Source organism: Asterias rubens, chromosome 4, assembly GCF_902459465.1.
Source record: "Asterias rubens chromosome 4, eAstRub1.3, whole genome shotgun sequence".
Taxonomy (NCBI): Eukaryota; Metazoa; Echinodermata; class Asteroidea; order Forcipulatida; family Asteriidae; genus Asterias; species Asterias rubens.
The window spans coordinates 13,752,730-13,777,193 of record NC_047065.1 but is presented as its reverse complement, the minus strand read 5'-3'; the positions used below and the strand labels follow the sequence as shown (position 1 = coordinate 13,777,193).

Here is a 24,464-nt window from a genome sequence, read left to right as displayed (position 1 = left end):
CGTCTCATACGTAACTACTCAACAGCTTCCCATGAACCATGTGACTGAAATTGGGTCTTTAAAATAACATTGGCCAGTCACAGATACCCAAGCTCTACTTAATAAATAATCAAAGACACACGATTGCTATCCAAATGATAGCAAGGTGTATATTATTGGTCCAATTAAAGAATTGCGTACATATTAAACATGATGGGTCCTTAGGAACACAAGCTTGGACATCTCTCACATATGCAAATCAAATAATTTATTTATTTGCTTACTTTTTTTTAACTTCAAAATCAGCTGCCATAAGTACACGGTTCAAAGAAACGCGCACCTGTAAAAACTAAAAACAGTGACAAGTATCATCGTGTTTTTTTTTAGCACACACTGGATTCGAAAAAGGTGCTCACAACGACAGTTCTAAATAAAGATACAGGAGATTCATATGTGCAAATAAAATTGCCTCGTGTCAAAATATGCTCCTTACACACACTGTGAAAAGATGAACAGTTGATGAGCAACTTACAATGGCACAATACCATTTTGGAGACAAACCCCCAAGACAAAATGTACACAACTAGATCGGTCTCACAAACCTTTCATTCAATACAAGTGGGTTATTTTTTTCATTTCTTAAAAAATGGAAATACAAGTGAACAACAATTTATATTTTATACAAAGGCGCCTGGCCCAACACTTCCGAGTATAAAGTGTTTACAAAATCAACTCTCTTATATAATATGATACAATACTTAAGTTTATTTAAAATGTTGCAATAAAGGCTTGACCATTTGGCAATGGAAACCTGTTTAAAAACAGTAGGCATTTGTACAATTTTTAAAGCATCATGTCTTCAGTTTACAAAAAATGCTACAAAGTGTACCAGACTCGGCATCGCCAAGACTCTTCATCAAGACGGAGCAACTTTCAGGGCAGTTTTCTCACAAAGGTTCTTACACAGTCTACTCTTACTACACGACCCCTTAGGGGGAAACTTAACAAAAAGAGGTTTGTGGTCACACCATGTGAATATCTTCTTGGAGTAGAGTGGTGGGTCTGAAAAGAACCGTCGGTTTACAAACTCAATGTTTCAATCAGTATGCTCTGATCATCTTCAGGAGAAGCTTCGAGGGAAACTTATGCACACGTGACATAAGTATTATTGGATTTATACTAAATGACCATTGCACGAATTGTCTTTTAAAAAGAAGTCGTGACTGTAAACCTCAAACAGCCCCCACCCCCCCCCCCCCCCCCCCCAAACAAAAATCTATGCACCAAGACGTTGTGTGCTACTCCATTTGTTGTGAAACTGGATTCCAGCCAAACAATTGAAAACATGAATGGACATCAACTTTGTGTAACATGCCAATGATCCATATTGCTAGACAAAATCTGACCACAAACACACCTTGTTCAACAAGTGGATGTCATATCTGAGTGGCAATAGGTTTGTCTATAGACAATGTGACCTGTGACATCACGTGTTTACAAAAGAGCCACAGAGCCTGGACATCCTGCAGGCATGATTTGTAAAACATTTGGAAGAAAACATCAAATCTCATATTTTATGGAGATTGCACTGTCTAATTCTTATCAACTTTTGATATGATGAAAGGGGTCACATCTCAAATTCGTCCAGCTTTTACTTTCATAACTATTGTATTTAAGTGGAAGTTGACAACAAATGTAAACTTTCCCATATGACCAGTGCAGTATCTGGCCTGCCAGAATACCCCAAAATGTACAAGGTCACACTTATTGTAAACAGAGTTCACATGGTCTATCAACAGCACTTTAAAATGACCGAAAAGAAGTTTGACTAACAAGGATTGTGTGTCTTTCAGTTCAGTAGAGTGAAGACTTGTTCAATTTGAGAACTTCTGATTTTGATTATAAATTGCATGCTGTAAGAGGTCAACAAGTATCTGAAAAGCGTTCAAACGCCGACATTGACAAAGTAGGGAGACCGCCAATATAGGGCTAGATAGCTCAGTTGGTAGAGCGCCGGCACGCTAATCCGGAGGTCGTTGGTTCGAATCCCACTCTAGTCAATTCTTTGTTCAACCCCCAAAAACCATTTTAAAATGTACCCAGCCACTTTCCCTTTGGGGGCTCGTCAGATAAAGTGTACTGAGATCAGAGTCTGGACTGTAGAGTGATCAGCTTGTTCCATTTCAGGACTGTGAGTGGTCAACAATTACCTGAAAAAGCTCGTCAGATGAAGTGTACTTGGACCATAGAGTTATATATAAGAACTAGAGGGCGCACGAGTGATACTTCATGCACAAACGCCACGGGACTGCAAGATGACAAGCGCGTCATTCTGCACGCGCGTTGAATATGAAATACACGTTTGAGTTTTTTTTTATTGAACGCTCACGCGATGCTGTTTGTTCAACTTACAAAATGGCCGCACAAACACACGCTGGGGGATGCCAGTTTTGTCAACTTAGAAAATGGCCGCCTGGGCGCATGCCAGAGCGCGTATATAGGCCAGTGCGCCCTCTAGTTCTTATATATATAACTCTATGACTTGGACCCAAGTCTGGACTGCTGCAGGAAGCACTACAGTTTTTACAAAATTAAGTGTTTTGTTTGTACATGTCCTTCTGCACAACAATACAGGTGCAGTTAAAATCACCCATACACACACACACACATGCTCCATGTTTTAAATGCAGTTTAACTTGCTTCATCGGTAAGAAAATTGCAAGGCCCAGCCTTGCGTGATACTTACATGAATTAATTTAAAAGGCAGTTATATATATATATTATATAAAATTCAGTTTCACATCCTGAGTGTAAACATGAAATGAAAATCGAAAAATGTGTGAAAGGAAAATGATAAAAGCTAATAATTCACTTGTCGGTTTCTTTAAAAATCATTTTACCTATGTAAAAAAAACCAAAAAACTTGGATATAGATTCTTGAAATGGTTAAAAATAGTTTGTATCAAATTTTGTTCCGCCGACATGATGACAAAAGTGCAACACGTACTGTGTGTGGAAACACAGCACAATTAGTGGGAAAATCTAATGTCAATGCGTTTAAAACCGCACGTACTTCTTACCACACGGCCACTGCAGCGTTCCCTACACACTCTGCTTAAATCCAAATTATGTGTATATAAAATCATTTACAAAAAAAAACCAAAACCCCCTACAAAACTGTCTGGATGTCCATAACAATGGATTGAACTCGACTGTTTCTTGAACAGACAAACGGCCCTTTCACAAAAATGTGATTGGTCAAAAGAAGGGGGTTCATTCGCCGATCTCCAGTTAATGCAGGGATACACTCTAGATCTTATGCAGTACTTTTATGCAACAATTTAAAAAAATATATGAGTTATCCCAAAAATATGAAAAATAAAGAAACATTTCTGTTAATTTCACCAGTATGTGAGTAACCTGGAAGTGTAACATGAGTTACAGGTGAAGTGCCAAATACTTCATGTATTTTGATTACTCCTTAGCTTGCTGTACAGTTTTTCAAAATAGTCTTCTGATTTGGTCATGTTGAAATTAAAAAAATGTGGTATTCATTGGAAAAAGGGGTCAAGGGCTCAAAATTAACAAATCTGAACTCTCTACGGATATTCCTGGCCCCCAATTTCATAGAGTTGCTTTAGCACAGAAAGTAGCTAAACACAACAAAATTAAGAATAAGGTTATCAGCAAAACTGCCTTATCACATGCGCAATCTTTGACTGGTATCCTGCTAGATTTTGCTAAGCGCAAAATTGTTAAGCAAAATTGTCTGCTTAAAAGCAGTTCTACGAAATTAGGCCCTGGTTGTAAAAAACAGGGTTCCAACCTCATTAAATTGTTATATTGAGTTTTTGGTTTAAAATTACCTGATTTGTGAACAAGTACACATTTCATGATGTGTCTGAAAGCAAAAATGCACTGGTTTTCAACAGTGAAATTTTATTTTGAAAATTTTCATCTGAAGTTTAACTTAATCCAGCCCCAGGAACATCCTTCGAAGTTCAGTCGTTATTGTCACCATACTTGTTGCTCTCCACATTAGGTGAGCAATATTCTAATCAGGGTATAATAATATACACCAATCAGGATAGTATGTTGAACAATAACTTGGTTAGCCTTGGTACCCCACTATTTTTACCACAGTGCAAATAAATTGAATAGTTTGCTTTACTAGGGTGGTCTGGAACCTAGACCCCCCCCCTACATCCTCTCTTTACCTCAAAGCCAAAAAACAGAACTCGCCAACAACAAAACAAAAACAAAATCACAAAAAAGGAAACATCAAAACACGTAGATATGTTGCAGTCGTGACAGTAATCTCAAGGAACATGTATGCAGGAAGTTCAACGAGGTGAACGAACTCAGGTGTTTGGTTGAAAACAGTCACAAAACATCAGTGTCTGGACTATTGGACGCTAAAAAGGGTCAAACTCGACCATGGAACTCACAGGACATCTGATAATGAAACACCAAGATTGAACTGCGTAAACTACAAGTTTGTAACGCAAGTCTCCGAAACACAGTCCCGTAACTTGCCTCACCACTTGAAGCAAACCTCGTCTTTGAAGCAAGATCGCCCAGAGTTCTCCACATAATTATTCTACTTAGAAACAAACATTGTGTTGTTGCCTCTATGACACTTCATCTGAAGCAAGTACAGACTGAACAATGACCGTTAGAAAAGGTCCAACGAAATGCTGTTTGAACTTAAACTCAAAAAGGGAAGGAAAACAAAAGACCATGATGGCCAATGATGTGACCTCAGCTGACTTTAAGTACATGCTTGTTTCTTGCATGTATAACAAAATGTAACAATACACTTCCGTGAGGGTCTTCTGTCAGTAGAGTTTAGCTTCCTCATAAAAATGTCTTTTGTCCCAAACCAGGAATTCGATGTCCATACTTAAAAATCTGGCTAGGCACTGGGACAGCCAAGGCAAATATGCAGGACAACTAGATTCGTGTTTCCATGATATTCATCGAAGTATTCGGATGTTTTACAGATTGTACGAAATGTTCAAAACAAAAAAACGAAGCCTACCGAATAATATATAAAAAACAGACTTATTGATTCACAGTTCAGTTATAAAGTGAGACCGGAAACCCAAAAGCATTGTTCGTGTAGGAAGCACAAGAAGCATCATCTCAAAAAAATAAACCACAGGTGCACTTTCACACAAGACCACGACTCAACCAATGTTCACTTCACCATAAACCCTGTCACTCCAACTTAGACCGTTGCGGCTCTGAAGCACACAACACAAAAATAAAACATCCTCATCCTGAGGGGGTGACCGCAACAACCCCAATGTATATGGAGTATCGCTGCCAACTTTTAAGACCCCTCAAGATCAGACAGAGTGAGCTCTTAAAACTTCTCCGCAACTTTTTCCCGGAGCAGGTTCAACACCTTCAGAAAGAGCTCCAACAATTCCTCAATAGGTTACAACAGGCAAGGCTGATAACAGCTTCCATGCCGGTTTTTCGAAAATACAACGAGCCAATCAGTGTGATCTTACTCGCTGAAAGGTCTCTTCACCCTGAAGCCGGGGAATCATTTGGCTCGTTGATTTCCATCATCGACGGGTTTAGACCACCCTCAGGAATGCCGTTTAAGCTTCCTTGACTACTGTGGCTTCTCTCTAGACCGTGCTTCCGTTGCTTATGCTCCTGCAGCTCGGATGCCGTCTTGAAGCGACGCTTCTTACAGAGGTCACACTTGTACGCCTTCCAGCCGGTCAGCGAGAAGTAGTCAAAGCTCCCGTCTGCATTGTAACTGTGTTTAATCTTCTCCTCTTCGTCGTGGTCTAGTTTTCTTTTCCGTTCAGGAATCTCACGGTAGATGTTAAACGTTGACTTACGGCTGCGTCTCTGTGCTGCAGAATCGCCATCCATGGGATCATCTGGTGACTCTGGTCGGTCATTGCCTTCCATCCAAGGCGGCATGTGTCGATCAGTTGAATTATAGAGAGGTTGTGTACCACCCATGACCTGTTGGACCTGCCTGGTGATATCCTTCGCCAGGTCTTGATTAGATTCACCTCCTTCAGCCTGCTTTGCCCGAATAACCTTTCCATCAATAACTACGACCCCATTTGGAACACCGGCTGAGTCACCTCTCCCAGACGGTTCTCTCTCTGGCACACTGCCATATTCTACCCCTGGTCTTTGCTCACCATTCACTGATGTATTGGGCGAGACCTGGCTGGCATCAAGCTTGTCCTTCCAAACCATTTGATAAGGTGGCATGTGAGAGGGGAAAGGTGACTGCTGTGGGAAGGGATGGTCAGGGTGATGATGACGGGGTGGTGGCCAAGGCAATCCTCTATGTCTATCAAATCCAATCGGCTCTACTCCTTCAGGATGGGGGATGAACCCACGAGGGGGAGCACCATGTGGGGACATTAGAGCTGCAGCTGGGCCTTCACTGCCCATATTCACAGAGTTGCGTCTGTACTTTCGACCACCATTGTTGCGAAGGAACTTGTACAAGAAAGACTCTTCCATCGGTTGATTTTGAATCGGGTGTTGCCCATTCTCTTCCAGCCTCACTCTAGCCGGGTGTGGTAGACCATCAACAGAATTCTGACTGGCCATCCTCGGACCCTGATTGTAGTATCTGAGATGCTTCGGCTCACCTTCAATCGAGAAAGGTTGGTAGACTAACCCTCCTGGATAGTGATGAAGCCCGTGGGGCATTTGGGGGTGGCCTGGAGGCAAACGAGAATGTCCATTTGTAGCTTGGTCTCTCTCCAAAGCGCCTGGCACCATTTGACCCTCGACAGGTTTCAGGTGAGTTCCATCAGGGTGTAAATTCGCCTGGAATCCTCGCATTTCTCCTTCACTGATGCTGTAGCTACGCACTCGTCCTGCCCTCATCCAAGTTGCTGCAGCATTACTGACGGCCAGGTTGGCAAACTGATTGGATTCAGAGGTATGAGGAGCTGTCGCCTGATGTTGCTGTTGCTGTTGCCTCTCCCCGTGCTCTATTCGGCTACTGACTAGATCCCGTAAAGTGTGCCTGAAGTTTTGACTACCTTCGGATGGTTTCTGATTTTGGTGAGGCTCAACGGATGGCTTACCACTGGTGCCAGGAAAACTACGACTAAAATTCTCCCTCCTCATCATTTCCGCTCCGCTGAAAGGAACAGTTAAATGGGACCTGTCGCTCTTCTCCAGGCTACTTGAGTCCTCCTGTGACATTACTCTAGGGAGGGGTGAGTTCCCTGGACTTTCTTCAACTACACTTTGTCTAACTAAGCGTGGTGGCCTTCCATCTACGGAACGCCCGCCCACGTAAGACTTTGACCCTCCCAATAAAGTACGAGTTTCTCTAACAGCATCCATAGATTTGCTCTTTTCAATCATTCTCCCTCTCTCCTCAGCACTTTTGTTACATTCCGCTTTGTTACTAATTTCTCTATTTTCTGGAACATCGCTACTACTTTCCCTCATTACCTCCCCATTAATATGGCTTGATTTCTGAGCCCCTTCATCCCTCACATCTTTCTCGGAATTCATATCTTCAACCTCTTCAATACCATTTTGTAACCCGCTTTCGGAGCCAGGTATGTCAAATGATCTACTCATCCTTGAGTTGGCGTTAGCCAAAGCATCTTCGGGTGAGGAATTTTCTGTAAGAGACCACCTACGCATGTAAGACCTTGGGTCATGGCGACTCCTACTTAGAAAAGGTCTCGCTTTCGGCTTTGGATGTGACTCTGCACTTCTTACGGGGCTAATCGGCTCTGTCTTGATGTAGGACTGACAATACGTGTTTCCGATTGTGACGCGGAGCTCTGCGTTGGGCGGTAAGGAAACAGGAGGTTGCTGTTGACGGCTTGGCACTTCTAGTCTTGAGTTTGGAGCCTCGCAGTCAATGATATCCGGGCTGCTGTAGACTTGGTTTGAGCTGCTTGGGTGACATGAGCTGCTACGAGACTGAAGTTGGTCTTGTCTGGAGTCGATGATGATCGCTGGTGGCTCGCTTGCTCTTCCTCCCTCTGGTGGTGTCTTTCTGGATGGAGCACCTGAAAGCGCCTGTTCAGAAATAAAATAAAACAAAACAAATTAAGATGTAATACTAGCATGCCAGCATATCATTACCTAATTGTTCAAAGCATAACATTTTGAAGAAAAACAATTCTTTTAAAATACTTATATTAAATTTCATTTTTGTACTAGCCTCATAACAAGCAAATATAAATGTAATCTTTTAAAAAACGTCTGTGCAATAGGGCCTACTGCACCACATAGGCCTATAACTGAACAAGTTCCTTGTGAAAAGTATACATGTACAGTATGTATCATATTAATATTATTTAAGTGTGTCAACTACCCATTTTCAAAGCATGATGTATTGACAACCCCTCCCCAAAAGAAGCACATGAGGCAGATACATGTAGACTACACATGTACATCGCTACATGTGTATGTCATGTATGTACACAATAGGCATGTCTAATATTGACAACCGACACGAGGACTTTAATAAAAGGGATCCAGGAAAAAGTTACACCGGGACAGTGCTCGGAAGATTTTGTGTACAAAACCAACGGGGACGACTGAAAAATGTCCAAACATTGAGAGAACATAATAAAAATCCTTGGTATACACTATGTACATGTACATGTATGTGTTGTACAAACAAACAAAATGCTGAATGTAGCAGAAATCTTCCGCTTGGTACCTGTACCAACAGGATACAAAGTTGACACACAAAGTTAATGGGGAAAAAGACGGTTTGTTACACTTTTGTCAAGAAAAATTCATAAATAACAAGCTTTTCAGTAAAAAAAAACATTTTTATGTACAAAGAAACAAAATGCTGAGTGTAGCAGAAATCTTCTGCTTGGTACCTGTACCAACAGGATACTAAGTTGACACACAAAAGTAATGAGGAAAAATACAGTTTGTTACACTTTTGTCAAGACAAATTCATAAATAACAAGCTTTTTAGTACAAAAGACATTTTTATGTACAAACAAACAAAATGCTGAATGTAGCAGAACTCGTCCGCATAGTGCCTGTACCAACAGGATACTAAGTTGACACACAAAAGTAATGAGGAAAAATACAGTTTGTTACACTTTTGTCAAGACAAATTCATAAATAACAAGCTTTTTAGTACAAAAGACATTTTTATGTACAAACAAACAAAATGCTGAATGTAGCAGAACTCGTCCGCATAGTGCCTGTACCAACAGGACACTAAGTTGACACACAAAAGTAATGAGGAAAAATACAGTTTGTTACACTTTTGTCAAGACAAATTCATAAATAACAAGCTTTTTAGTACAAAAGACATTTTTATGTACAAACAAACAAAATGCTGAATGTAGCAGAACTCGTCCGCATAGTGCCTGTACCAACAGGATACTAAGTTGACACACAAAAGTAATGAGGAAAAATACAGTTTGTTACACTTTTGTCAAGACAAATTCATAAATAACAAGCTTTTTAGTACAAAAGACATTTTTATGTACAAACAAACAAAATGCTGAATGTAGCAGAACTCGTCCGCATAGTGCCTGTACCAACAGGATACTAAGTTGGCAAACAAAGGTATGTGGGGAATAAAGCACTTTTTTGTGAAGAAAACAATAACAAATAAAGACAACTAACAAGTTTGCAATTTACAGTACAAAAAAAACATTTTTGCTTGTTTGGGTGGCTAAGGAGTAACTTCCGTTGTGTGTGTTACTGGTCTCTTGAAACCTAAAAAAAATACCAATAATATAAACATGGTTAATAATATTGTCAATGTGAACAACATAACAAAAAGCAACAACACAAGCAGTCACAACAACAACAAGAACATGATGATAATGATTGTGTACAAACAATATCAGAATCAGAATTGGATAAACAAGTTAATCTGACACATCAGAGACCAATTTCATTGAGCCGCTTGAGCTCAAAAAGTAGCTAAGCACAACAAAATTATGCCTACCAGAATAAATCCTGCCAAAATACCATCACTTAACCATCTGTCCTGCATATTTTTGGTTATCAGAAAATTGTTTTGCATTATATTTGGCTTAAAGACCCTGGACACAGTTGGTAATTGTCAAAGTCCAGTCATCTCACTGGTCAAACCTGTGAAAATTTCAGCTCAATTGGTCGTCTAGGTTGGGAGATAATAATGAAAGAAAAAACAACGTGTCACGCGAAGCTGTGTGCTTTCAGAGTCTTGATTTCAAAACCTCCAATTCTAAATCTGAGGTCTCGAAATCAAATTCGCAGAAAATTACTTCTTTCTTGAAAACTACGTCACTTCAGAGGGAGCCGTTTCACACAATGTTTTATACTATTAACCTCTCCCCATTACTCGTAACCAAGTGAGGTTTCATGCTGATAACTATTTTAAGTAATTACCAATAGTGTCCACTGCCTTTATAACAAAATGAAAACATAAAGTGCATCATTACCGTGCAATCTGTTGGAATCGGACTGACAGGAACTCCCTCAGCAAGGTTGGCGAGGTTGCCCGTGCTCGAGGTGACCCGTCCACTCGTCTCTTCCACACCCGTCTCCTCAGCCATCTGCTGAGCAATCCTCTCCTCTCCCTCTGTTGTCCGCATCATCATGCTGAGGGACGGTGGAGGTGACGAGTAGCCGCCGTTAACGTTGTCCCCGAAGCACACCGCGATGCTCTTGGTGCCGTGCGCCGAGTCCAGGTGGCTCACCAGCTGCGCCCTGTCCTCGAAGACAAACAGGCACTGCTTGCAGAGGAAGCACCGCCGGGGGAAGTGAACCTCGGACATGTGGCTGGCGATGACATGCTCCAGCGGGCTGCAGAAGGTGCACAGCCGACACTTGAAGACGCGGATGACCTCGATGTAGCTGCTGAAGTGCTGGAACTGAGAGTCGATGACAGTGACCTCGGCGAAGGAGCCCTGATCGGTGCTGTTGTTGTTGCCCCCGCTGCTGCTGCCACCGCTGCCACTCCGACCGGCCTGCTCCTCCATGGCTACTGGCGGTGTAGCTGTTGTGTCTTTGTCGGTACCATCAACCGTTTGAGTGCATTACTGTCTCACGGTGATCGATGAAGTGTCTGCAAATCAAACAAATGAATAGAAAAAAAAACAATTTAATGAATGTTTTCACATACTAAAAAAGCATCATCTTGGGAACGATTTCATCCATTTGCAGAGCAAAATAATTCAAACAGATTTGTGCACACTGAATGATAATGGGGAAGCAACTGCTACAATTTGCATAGACTTTTGCTATTCTATGCAAAGGATATCGTTAACTGTACCAGCGCAAAGATACACATGTTTGGTTATGTATGATTTGGTCGTTGATCATGTAGAATACATTGACATGTAATTACTGCATTAACATCTCATTATCTCAGTCTTGGACATTCAGATGTTATTTTTGGTCTTGAACAAAGGGTCTTGAACCTTGACTAAAGAGTCAATGGATTCTGACCCCAGCCATCTATTTCACAAAACTCTTCCTAACTTAGGATTAATCTAGACTTAGGACGAGTTACGTTCGGTATCCAAAGACGTAGGACGCAATGAACCCATCCTACTGCCTAACTCGAAATAGGATTAATCCTAGCGTTTCGTGAAATCTACTGCAGGTCTCAAACCTACCCCTTCCTGGATGCCAGTCTGTTCCTAGTAAGCGCCAATCAATCTTAACTGACTCTTCGAAGTATGATTTCACAATACAGACTTTAACTGTCAGGGTTTTCCCTTAACTTTTTATAGTGACTGGTCAGTCAGTTAACTTGTTATTTCACTCATACTTCAACTCGTTCACTAGTTCAAATTGCAAATGAAACAGGGATGCTTTTCAACAATGAACTACATGGAGCCAGCCAGACCACTCGGGTGAATTCTGACCGGTCGTCAGGTGTTTCAACTGGCATAGTTGCCAGGCCAGCCTCATTAAAATATAATCCAATTAAAACTGATTTGCCACAGTACACGACAAAAATATATTTTAATCCCTGTCCAACCACAGTACACTTTTCACCATTAATACCCAGTTTAATCACAACATCCTGTTTGTCTACCATATTTTATGTATACTGTACATCTACATGTATACATTAAAAACTTTTAAAGCACAGAAAACATTTCCCAAATTCATCACAAGTTCTGATTTATTCATAGGATTAGGGATTGATCAGAATAACTGGAACTATTCACCACAATTTTTTTTCTTCATTTAACACAGGTGTGGATACAAGTTCAGGGGTGGATTTACAAATTATATTATAAACTACATGCAGACACGTGTAGACACGTGTTTGTTGTGCAACAAGCACTGGCGCAACCAACACGGGGGACTACATGTACATGTATTATAAAGTCCAGTACAAAGTAAAGGATTTAGCAAAATGGAGATTCCACACCCACAAATAACCATCACAAACTGATTTGCAATACTGAAACAGTCCATTGGTACAACCATAGAGCTGAAAGGACGGTACAACCGCGGCATGACTAGACCTGCCCTTACATAGTCACTCATTACTGTTTGACTTGCAATTTGAATGTGTAAAGCCCGGTTTATACTTTATGCGAAGCAAATGTAAATTTGACGTCACAACCCTCCTTTCGCAGCAATTTTTGCAAGTGAGTAGAGCAGAGTTGAGCTGCGAATTATTCTATGCGAATTTGTGACGTCAACATTCGCTTCGCCTTCGCATTCACAGGAAGTATGAATCGGGCTTTACCCTTGCCTCTGCTGCTAAAGCCTTGAATTGTCTTAAATGCAGATGTGTTTGTCTTGGGGTCAAATTCACAAAGAGTTGGGACTAGTCCTAACTTGGGGCTAGTCCTAGGAGTTATTAAAAAAAACTGAAGGCTAGTAAAAAGTTAGGACAAGTAACTCATTCTTACTCGAGAAAATAATTGTCTCAGTGACTCTTTGTGAAATCCTTAGGCGCTCAGTCTCAGGTACAGTGTATTATCTAATTTAAAGTAGTCCCTTTCTCCAAAAAAAAGGAACGAATGAATGGTTGAAAATCCACCCACAGTCAGTCTCGTAGTTGAGTTCTGGGCGCCTCCCATGAGTATGACATTTCTGACTACCTAGTTTTCATAATTCTCATTAAACTGTACTTTTGTATTGGATTGTAAACTGAATTATTTAGAATTCATAATGCTGTACAAAATAAACATCAGATGTTTTCGAATTGTACATTACATCTCAATGAATAATTAAATACAAAAAGTATTTCAAAACACGTCTGAACCGCACAAAACACGCAAAAAGCAATTGCCTCTCATACTGTACATCTGGGCCCATTTTTATGGCTCTGCTTAGCATCAAATTCTGCACTTACGATCACCATTCGCTGCTTACTGTGCAAGCGCCCAATTTCTGCACAAACTTTTTACAATACTTAAAGGCACTAAACATGATTGGTAATTGTCAAAGAGAAGTCTTCTCACTTGGTGTATCCCAACATTTAGCATAAAATAATTTGTTTTACTCAATTGTCATCGAAGTTTCAAAAGGAAGAAAAGAAGAAAAAACACCCTCGTTGCACAAAATTGTGTGCCTTCAAATGCCTAATAAAAGGCTTCAGGCCTGAAGTATTTGATTATTTCATTGAGAAATTACCTCTTTATCAAAAACTATACATTCCCCAATCCCAAAAACAGCTTTCCATTGCTTGTTTAATACCAAGTATGATTTTATGCCAACTATTATTTGGGGTAATTATCAATAGTGTCCACTGCCTCTAAGCATGTACCTTCAAACATTTTCTGTGAACAATCAGTTTCTTGGCACCTACACACCAATGTGTACTCGGTAGTCTTACATTACTGATAACTGTACATTAGTTTATTACCAGCGAGTCACAAACTTGGATTTGCATGTGTTAACTGGAAGTCGCAGAATGTCAAGCAACCGTACAAGAAGCAATCTGCTTAGAATGGATGACTTCTGGGCTTTGTATTCTCCTCACTAATTGCCTTTACCCTACCACTGACTTCAGAAAAGCTTTTTTTAAGAGGGAAACAAACCGAAATGGACCTTTTCGAAACCACGGCTTTGGCTTGGGATTCACCTTGAGGCTCCATTCTCTGAAACCCTGGGCGCGTGTTTGCAAAGCACACGCAATAGACCGATCCATTAAGCTCCGCCCCATTGCGTATTGACCAATCACAATGCAACGAAGGTCCGACAAATAAGGTCCGACATGCCTATGCTTGGCGCGCGGGGCAGAGTTGTGCGGAAAAGGCATTGAAGAGCCCCACGTGTTCTTGCTCACATGTGCTTCGTGGGCAGAGCGGGGCCAAGCTAGCTTGAGCCAAATCCAACGCGGAATCCAGTTGTTTCGAAAGGGGCCTACAATGTAAATGTACAGTACAGAGTACAATTTTGATCATTTTGCCATATAGAACACATTGGTATTTCGGTATACCTGAAACAGATCTCAGTGTTCTTGACTATCAAGTACATTATTTGGTAATTCCGAATACACCTGTACGTGCCTAAGCTCAGTCACTACATGTATGTGGGTTGGGTTTTTAAGTCTCTACCTGACCGCGTGGGTTTTGTTTTTCCTTGAATAATTCTCTGGGTTTTCCTCCTGCATTTTAAAACTTTCTTCCTTAGAAGTCTTCTCTCCTTGGAATACCTGGCTAATGGCTAGTATGGTGATTATGGTGATTATGGATGTTCACTTATAAAAACTCCTTGACGTCACAACCATGACAACCAGAATTAAAAAATAATTGTAGGCCTAATTCATTGTTTGTTGAAACAACCACAAAGGTGCTTGGGTTTCATTGGTCATGTTAAGTTCAGTGTTGCAGGCTACTACAAGGATTTATGCTTCATTTTTGAAAGGGGGCAATTCCAAGCAAGTGCGACACGAGGGTCAAAATTTCAAAATAATTTTTTCTCAAACATCTTTTGAAAAATTGATAGAATATATAGGTAGGAACACAAAATTTATTTATTTTTGCAGTTTTCATTAATCCAAAGGCACTAATTTTATTTTGTTTGGTAAAAATAACAACTCTCAGTGTTTATCTTTAGGAAAACACCTTTAATTAATATGAAACTAATGTTAGATACCAGGTATGTGTCGTCAAATGAACGCTTTTGTTAGGCTTAGTGTAAGGCCGAACAAAATAATAGTTGTGTTTCCGGTTACCCGACCGTCCCTAGAAAATCACGCCGACCCTACATCTTTTTATTCGTAAAAACGATATAAAATAAAATCTTATGGTGCCGACCCTAAACCTCATTTTTGTGCACATCGTCCTGGATTTCTTCTTCGTTTTTTCCTTTATTTTTTTTACTCATTCAAACATGAATGTCGGACACTTCGAACCTTTTCCATTTCGTACCTTGGTCACTTCGATCGTACCACCACGTAATTTCGTGAGCTAGCTCCTACAAAAGTACAAGTCGTTCCAATTCCGTCGGCAAATTCAGTTGTTGTGTTACATGTTCTATCAGTGTGCTTAACTTGCGCAAATTGAAGATATACCTACGCAAATTAAAACATTTACGTGCGCGAATGTGCACAATTTCCAACTTGCGTGATTACTTTTTTGCGCGGTTCTGTGACGTGTTTGGGCTCGTCGAAAAAGGAGCGTAGGGGTGTTTCAAAAATTTATAATGCCAATTAATAAGCTAAATCTGCAGATAAAGTTGTAATTTGCAGATGAAGTTGACATTATAATTTCTGAAAGGGTTTTTTTGTGTGCGTATTTTCAATTAATTTAGGCTCCATTAATAATGAGGAAAGTGTTTTGGAAAATGTTTGACTTGACGTCACCTCCAAGTCCAATGACAGGAAACTTTTCACAGTTGGGTACCAGGCAATGAAAAACGTTGGTCAACATGAGTGTGTTTTGAAAGCTCACTTGCTATTGTGTGTGAATTTTTTTTGCCCACTTACTGGCCAATCGGGATAACGCACATATTATTGTGGGTCAACACAAGCTTGGTGCCCTGCTTCTGGCTGCAAACACGTGTGATACCACGACGCTTTCGATCGTGACTCGACTGACTGCTCGAGGCCGTGTGTTTCCTCGCAGTATAGTTTGCAAGGCCGTTTGCAACATGGCGGCACCGGGGACAGGGGGAGTGTTCGCGTTGACGTGGGATGCTCCCACAAGTTGACCACTACAAACATGATGCGATCGTTACCACTTGAATCAACAATAAACTCTGCATTTACATTAGGACACCCGGACACAGAAGACAAAATACAGGCCTTCGCAAGTACATCAACTACCAACTTTCACGGATTATATTTATTTATTTACGTACATATATTATAAAACGGCAATAAAAACATGTTGGTGTTATTTGTCTTTGAAAGAATGGTGACATGTTCTTGTGTTTTTATTTGGACTCAAACCATCCACTTTCTACTGGTGTTAAGTCAGATACATGCATTGAATCAGTGAATAGACAGTGCTGATAGGTACTATTGACATACAATAACAAATTTGACATGGTCAGTCTTTAAATTAAGTGCGCAAAAAAAACTATTTAGGAACATTAGCCTACCCTAATTTTCGGAGCCATAAAAACTTTAAGCAAAAAAAAAAGATATTACCCCCCTACCTACCCTATTCCCATCCACAGTGTAATAGGAAACACAACTATTATTTTGTTCGGCCTAATGTCAGTCACAAAAAATGAAGATTTTTGTCATAAAAGTATACACGGTAGCAATTAAATCTAAGGGGTCAGGGTAAAGCAACAACGTTATCAAACAGGTAAATAATTGTCGTTTAATTTTTTTTATTAATTAAACAAAAGTGTAATGTTAGTCACGTTTAATGTCAGTCACGACAATGTAATGTCAGTCACGTTGTTACACAAGCTAATGAGAAAGATTTTGAACTTTGGATGGACTAATAACTTATTTTTTACTCATAATGCAACTAAAATGAAGCTATCTTACTCCATACACTCAATCGAACGTGTTCCAAAAGAATTTGAAATAACAAAGCCAAGACATTACCTCCTCATAGTGTATGGCTTCAGAGCTCAAGAAACCCTTTATCATTCTGACGTCAATTGAAAAACAAACAAGGTGAAAAATAACTTATCAGTGTACGAAACAAAATGCTAATTAGCATTCACATAGATTGTACATGTAAGGGCGTGTACATGTACATATCAGAACAAACTGTACACATGTTCACTGGACATATCCGTCAAGACTCTAAATAATTAGTGCTGTCAGTCAACATGGATTTACAATGAACCTAATGAACATACAGAACGTCATTAATGTATAGTTGATGTATCGATGTTACTCTAATACCTGTTTATGACCCTGGCACTTTTTCTTAATGCTTTAATTCATTAATTTTCAACTATTCGTACATCGATATCGCCGATGTCACTTTCTATAAGCAAATTTAAATATAATTTTTTTGCATGTATGATGTGTACAATCTAAAATTGTGATAAAAAATTGTGATATTTCTAAATGATCAAAAAACACTGCTGAAATAATGTCAGATTATCCGGAAAATCTCTGGGTTTTAGTGTTAAAACGGAATTAAACAGTGTGGGTTTTTTCCTCAAGTAAACGTAATCCAATAGATGACCTAACTGACCTCGGCTTGCTACAAACATGCCACATTTCTGCCCGATGCTACAATTGTACAACGGCAATTATTTTTTACTCCTGGAGGAGTTGCATGTCGGAAACAATGTTTTTTGAGGCTTCATCTTGCAGTTGCACACAGGAAATAATCAACATCGAGTTTACTCAATACAAAATTTCCAATATTATCAGTCAAAATAATAAAACTTACATTGACGCCGGCTGTATCACAAGTAAACTTGAATGTGAATGTATTATTTTCGTTCATAAATACCTCAGACAGTTTTGCATTTTCTATTGGTGAAGAGCGCGTCACGTGGGGGTGTTTAAACGGTTTATAATAACTAATGACCAGCTGGAGCTGTTTTTAACTGGTTGTTTCCCAGGGGTGATCGATCTCACCGTGCCATTTTGGCCCATGAATACAAAGATACATACATGTACTACTACGAACGTGCACAAATGCATATCCGAAAACTGTTGTGCAGTCAAAAAAATGCAATACACACGTACAGAGCTCTTGAAAGGAAAGAATGCTGAAAACAGATAAGTTTTACAGAGTTTCTTGCTTTATATACATGTACACCTTTCATCCAAAAAGGCATTTATGAATGGGAATAAAATAGTAGTGACTCGTTCTTAAACTGCCATTTGAAACCTTGCACGTTTGTGGCCAAGCGCTAAAGGCCCATGCCCAGTAAACAAAAACAATTGTACTAAAAATAAAACAAATACGTGATACAGTGCACAGTATATTCAGGAAAAACGATACATTGTACACAAGTACATTAGGCCAAGTAAAAATAGAAACCTGTTTAGTGTCCTCGCCCGCTTCCTTTTTACAGGTCGCCTCCTTTTTTATTTTATTTTTTATGCACATTTTTAAAATTTTTAAATAGGGTTATTTTAAATGATCTCAGCAAAATTAATCTGAATGTCTTGTCTGAATGCCTTGACTAAATTGTTTCATTTATGTTATTGTGTATTTCAGCAGTAGAAAAAACAATGGATATTTCATATTTTAACAATAATTGGCGGCCATCTTGAAATAAAAAATAAAAAATAAAAAGCCCCTCTCCCTCCTTTTTTTGAAAAACCCGGACGTGAAACATGTTTTTTTTTTTACTCGGCCTTAGATGAACATGTACATGAAGGAGGTAGAGTTTTACTTCCATGATACAACCATCTAATGTATGTAGATCCATGTATGACTGTGTTAGTACCTCCATCCGCATTAGTATTCTCATGTATACTGTCTTTACATTTGTGTACCATAACATTGTACATTACATAATATCCTGTCAAAGTAATTATAGGACAATCACAATGTACATGTAACTGTACATTGTGTACACTACTGTGTAATCCTACTGTACTGTACATATACTAGTATCACTATGTACACAAGTCACTACAGTGTAGTGCAGTGAATATTTTGTGGAGGAGTTTTTTTTAAGGATTCGGGTACTTTTTCAAAATGTCCACAGATTTACATTAAACTTACAGGGTTTGAAGATAATGATAGTGGAAAGCTTCTTGTAAATGGGCAATTCCACACTAATGGGCACCAAAGTATGACATGGGAGGGGAATGTTTGGATAGTACTACCATAGAGTAAGGACAGATACGTAGTAACAAAATGAAGTATAATAGATGTTAAATTTGCATCGGGGATAAAGAATATTAATTTTTTTTACCCGTACACCGAAAGTACTGAAAATAAAGTATGTTGTCTGTCATGCATTTTTGTCTGTGGACACTCAAAAGTATACGAGGATTGTTGTTAAAAATTTTTTTTTTTATAAATGACTGAGGATAAGTCTTCAACATGTATACGTACGTAACAAGGACAGACATTTTGGTTTTTATCATTTGATAGAAGTTAATACTAACATAAATGTATTGTCCAATGTTGTCCAGATACCAATTCTACAGACCCTTAGGGATAGTGACCAGCCAAAATTAAGAAATTTTCTTCCCTGCTATTTAAGTACAAACAAGGACAGAATGTTGTCACAAAATGTCTGTCCATTGTTCATACGTGTCTTTTCCCCCCATTTTTATTGCCTTAAAGGCAGTGGACACTATTGGTAATTACTCAAAATAATTATACGCATAAAACCTTACTTGGTAATAAGTAATGGGGAGAGGTGGATGGTATAAAACATTGAGAGAAACGGTTCCTCCTGAAGTGCCATAGTTTTCGAGAAAAAAGTAATTTTCCACGAATTTGATTTCGAGACCTCAGATTTAGAACTTGAGGTCTCGAAATCAACCATCTAAACGCACACAACTTCGTGTGACAAGGGTATTTTTTTCTTTCATTATTATCTCGCATCTTCGATGACCGATTGAGCTCAAATTTTCACAGGTTTGTTATTTTATGCATATATGTTGAGATACACCAACTGTGAAGGCTAGTCTTTGACAATTACCAATAGTGTCCACTGCCTTTAATACCCACAGCAACATCTCAGTTTTACTGCTTACAATCTTTAAGAAGGAAGGTTACTAACAAAATATTTTGTAATTGTTTTCAAATTCTGTCGAACTTTCCAGGCCATTTGTCTGCCTTTTGTTACATATGTAACATATTTCAATTGACCTTGTAATTCCTAGAGGTCAATGATTTTTTATTTATTTTTTAACTAGGAACAATTATAAACAGATTTAAAATGTCAAGGAAAAGACTGTAACAAAATAGTTCCTTTTGTCTCGCTCTCACATGCCTAGATCTTACAAAGATATCCCTTATGGTCCATTAGCGTGGAATTGCCCAAATAGGCAATCAATTAGTGTGATGAGGTTGTGGCTGGCAGCTGTGAACTGACTAAACCGAAAGGAGAGGTCAATCAGAAGCAGCTGGTCAACCAAGGTCATCACCTGTGGTGAAAACTGGCTCCTCACACTGTTGTTGCCATTAATAAATACCTTTACAAATAAGTTTTTAGAAATTGTACAAATTAAAAGAATTTGTGATTTGTTTTGCTGATGTTTTTTAAAGAATAATTTACATATTCTCAATGTTAAAGGATCAGTTTTTGCATGGGACTTAATCTATCATACAATTATGTAGATTCTTAAGTACCAGGCTTACATTGTAGTTTTTTGAAAATTAGCAGTAAGTGTATACTATAGAAATACTGCTGTAAATCATGTACATATAAAAAACTGCATAAAAAGTAGGATGTGAAACTTTGCATGGGGGAGTAACTGAGTACATTGGTGAGGTTTGTGGTAGGACCATATTATGTGTAAATCTCTTGGTCCTGAAAATGATGAGTTGTCAAATGTCAACCACCAGTTCTTCTCAGAACCAACAGCGCTCAAACAAGACTTACACATGGTGGTGGTAAAACATGTACCGCAAACTTCATGGTTTGATCACATCACAAAAGCAAAAGGGAAAACTCGTCAAAGGGTTTGTAGAGGTACAATGCAGTTGCAACCATTGCAACCCTCCTCCCGACACAGCAGGAGGGAGGGTACATGTACATGTAGATTGAAATTTAATCGCACCCACCTCTTTACGGCGGGAGGAGGGTTACGATTATCGCAGGGTGTACTCAAACACGTGGACCCCTTGACCCCCAAGGGGAATCTGGATCGTTACCCTCCTCCCGACAAGGGAAGGAGGGTAGTTGTGATTTAATCTTAACCCTCCTCCTGACGGCGGGAGGAGGGTTACAATTATTGACCGTACTCCTGACAGAGAGGAAGGGTTACGATTAAGCTTGGGCAATACCACAATATTATCGAATATATCTTGATACTAATTTGGAAGCGATTTCGATATCGGATCGTTTTGTTTTTAATCAAAATATCGAATCGATAAAGTATCGCAATATCACAATGTATTTCCTAGCTGAGACATTTTGCCCCCCATAGGTTTGGAGTAAAACCAGAAGAACAGGTCATTAGAACACCTCTCTTATGCTACGACTGTCTCTTCTACAACTTCCACTGGGAGTTTGAAGACTGATATCAAATTTAATTAATCACGACTGTATCGAATATCGCGATATATTGTCGGCGATATATCGTGAATAAAATAAATCGATATCGCCCAAGCTTAGTTACGATTATTGCACCTATACTGTTGAGTGTGCTCGAACACGAAGACCCCTTGAACCCAAAACGTGGATCTGGATTGATGTCATCAAGGATCGGATTGGGAAAAAGACTGAGACACACAGTCGATGGGCTAAAAGCAGACAAGAGTGTCATTGAGCCAAATCGTCAAGAGTGCAGACTCTCCCACAATGGTCACAAGGCTATGAGACATGTATATGTATATGATGATGTTAAAGATCATTCCATTTAGGCCTTTAAAGATAAGCATTGGTGGTACAATCGGAAAAGTTTCCGTATGGCGCCACCACTTTTTCATTCGATATGAAATAATATAGTATCTAATTTACCTCAATGAGAATATCCCTTTTTGTAAAAATGAGTGAAAAAGTGGTGGCGCCATACGGAAAGTTATCCGTACAATCATATAAAGGGTAAGTTGGCTACTGGTCAACTGAGTCCGAGTCAACTCAATTCGAAGTCAACTCAATCCGAAGTAAACTTGTGCCGTGGTCAACTCAGTCCAAAGTCAACTCAGTCCCAAGTCAACTCCAGCCAAAGTCAACTCGGTCCGAATTCATCTTGGACCAAAGTAAAGTCAGTCTGCAGCCAATTACGTCCTGACACTCTCCACCAACCACACTCTAACAGTAACATTCTTTTAAATTTTTGGACCGAGTGGACTTCGGACCAAGATCGACTTCAGACTGAGTCGACTTGTAGTTGACCATGAAGCATACATGTATGCAGCCCTTGACCTCCACCTACCAGAGTACACATTTGTGTATGTATGGGGTTCATTGGTGATGGGGTCCATTTTGTGTTTTTGTACACACGTACGAGGGAAAAATGGCAGTCTCGGCTTTCATTTAATGTTGCATGTGACTCAACCTGTCAACACAGAGAACAGGCTGCTTATGATATAAATGATTCTGCAGAGGGCAGGCTGAGCGCAATCATCAAACTGTGCAAATCCGTGGAATAGACCTAGAGATTAGGATACGCTCAAAACACAACATTCATCTGAAATACACTCAAAACACAAATCATCTGTGAAAAACATAAAAGTCACAACAAGCAGTCCAATTAATATATTATAGCAAAACGTAAATCTTTAAAAAATAATTATCTGACACCATCGTAAAAACGTGCAAAAATGGTTCAAGTCCTAAGTTACAGTAAAGAAATCTACACACACACACACACCGACATCACCAATCAACAATTCATCATTTCCACCCGTTCTGCTCATATAAAAAATTAACCTTTTGTGTAGACAGTAGTGGATCAGACCTTGTCCTCGTCATTGTTTTACGAATAACTTGGAGTCACATCGAGTTCACAACAAACTGTTTTAATTGACTAGACGTGGTTTTAATTCGAGCTGTTTTCAATGAAATTGAAAACTTCAATTCATTGATTGATCATTCATGGGCACTTCCATGCATATTATTGTTATTTAATTTTAACCATAAAACAAAACTAAACTGTGGGTGGGAAGATTTTGAAATAAAGGAGCACTAAGGCCAAGGTCAGGGCTGGGGCAACACAGAGGCAGTAATTATAGCTTCTGGAAAAGTTTCCGTATGGCGCCACCACTTTTTCATTCGAAATAAAATAATATAGTATCTAATTTACCTGATTGATATATCCCTTTTTGTAAAAATGAGTGAAAAAGTGGTGGCGCCATACGGACAGAACTGGACCATGGATGATGTTTAGAAATTAAATTAAATGTACAGATACAGAAATTACGAAAGTGAAACGCCTACCTTTTCCTCTCTTTTTAAGTTCTTCGGCGGAAAGTAAAAATCAGTCGCAGTCAGACGTTTATTCACTGCTCTCTGTGAAGCATTGTGACGCTTATTTAGAGATAAAAGCCCCCCTACTTATGAAAGTAATCATTCACATTGTATTTCTTAAATAGCGTTGTAATGAATTACCTGGAACCGTGGGAATTTGCGTATTTTTTTCCTCCCTCTTAAAAAAACTATTTTCTCTCCGTCCGAAGATGATGTCATGCTTTGATTGTTAAATCAGTTATCTATTCGCTGAGCAAACGTGAACAACCAGACGGTCACAAAAATACGTTTTTCTCATTAAAAAAAATCAAGAAAAGTTCTTATGCAAAGAGAAATTCGTTAGAATTGTTAAATATTTTTTAAATAACTTAATATGTTTTAAACAAATAAAATGTTTTGGGGAAACATTGTAAACAATAAAATAGTTTGTGGTAAAAATGGAGATCTGACTAAGGACGCCCTCAGCGATAACTCATAATATTAATTATTTTGTTGGTGGTCGTACGCCCTCAGTCGGTGATACTGGTTTATTGTAATCTCCTTTTATTAGTGTATCGATGTGATATCGAAAGTGTTTGCCCATAAAAAAGAAGGGGACCAAAGGTAACATTTTGTGTTTTAACTTCGGAAATGAGGTTCCGTTGAATCTATATCAATGAAGAACCACATATTTATCATCTGATACCGCTAGCAGTGGCGTTATCAGAAGAGATAGAGGGGGCGGGGGCACACCCACCAGTGACACCCACAAAAAAAATGTTTAATAAATTAAATAAAACTGCTCTGTTTTTATATATATGCCTTAACAATGTCCTTTTTACAACAAGCCACAGAAGAGGGTGGGGTCCGACCTGTTTAAAAAACAAAATAAGTGCTTTGGGAATTACAGATCAAAATCCATGAACGTAGGGCTTATAGGACTTATTTACTTATTTATTTAGTTTTTTTCCCTTTTTTCACTCAAGGACCCGAAATTCGCCGGGAAACCTGTAATACAACTTGTGTTTTTATAAGCATCAACAGAGTAGTAATTATGCGAAAATGACTTG

At 39.2% G+C, this 24,464-nt stretch overlaps 1 protein-coding gene and 1 non-coding gene across 2 annotated transcripts; one reads left to right on the top strand and one right to left on the bottom strand.

The window, feature by feature from the left end:
• Positions 1-1,966: 1,966 nt before the first annotated feature.
• On the top strand, positions 1,967-2,039 carry Trnas-gcu. The gene has a single exon. It is a non-coding gene; the product is annotated as a tRNA-Ser (tRNA).
• A 414-nt stretch (positions 2,040-2,453) lies between these two features.
• Positions 2,454-23,621, bottom strand: LOC117289189. The gene is made up of 3 exons (XM_033770187.1): positions 23,386-23,621; positions 10,410-11,035; positions 2,454-8,019 (listed from the first exon to the last, which is right to left on the bottom strand). The coding sequence occupies exons 2-3, from the start codon at positions 10,947-10,949 to the stop codon at positions 5,515-5,517; spliced, it is 3,045 nt and encodes a 1,014-aa protein (XP_033626078.1). The 5' UTR covers positions 10,950-11,035; positions 23,386-23,621; the 3' UTR covers positions 2,454-5,514.
• Between the last annotated feature and the right edge of the window lie 843 nt (positions 23,622-24,464).

What these genes read in the sequence shown, in the direction of transcription:
- LOC117289189 (XM_033770187.1), bottom strand. Translation starts at nt 10,949, where the DNA reads ATGGAGGAGCAGGCCGGTCGGAGTGGCAGCGGTGGCAGCAGCAGCGGG. An exon ending in CGATTCCAACAGATTGCACG is followed by an intron (nt 8,020 to 10,409) that starts GTAATGATGCAC and finishes ATTTCTGAACAG; the next exon opens with GCGCTTTCAGGTGCTCCATC.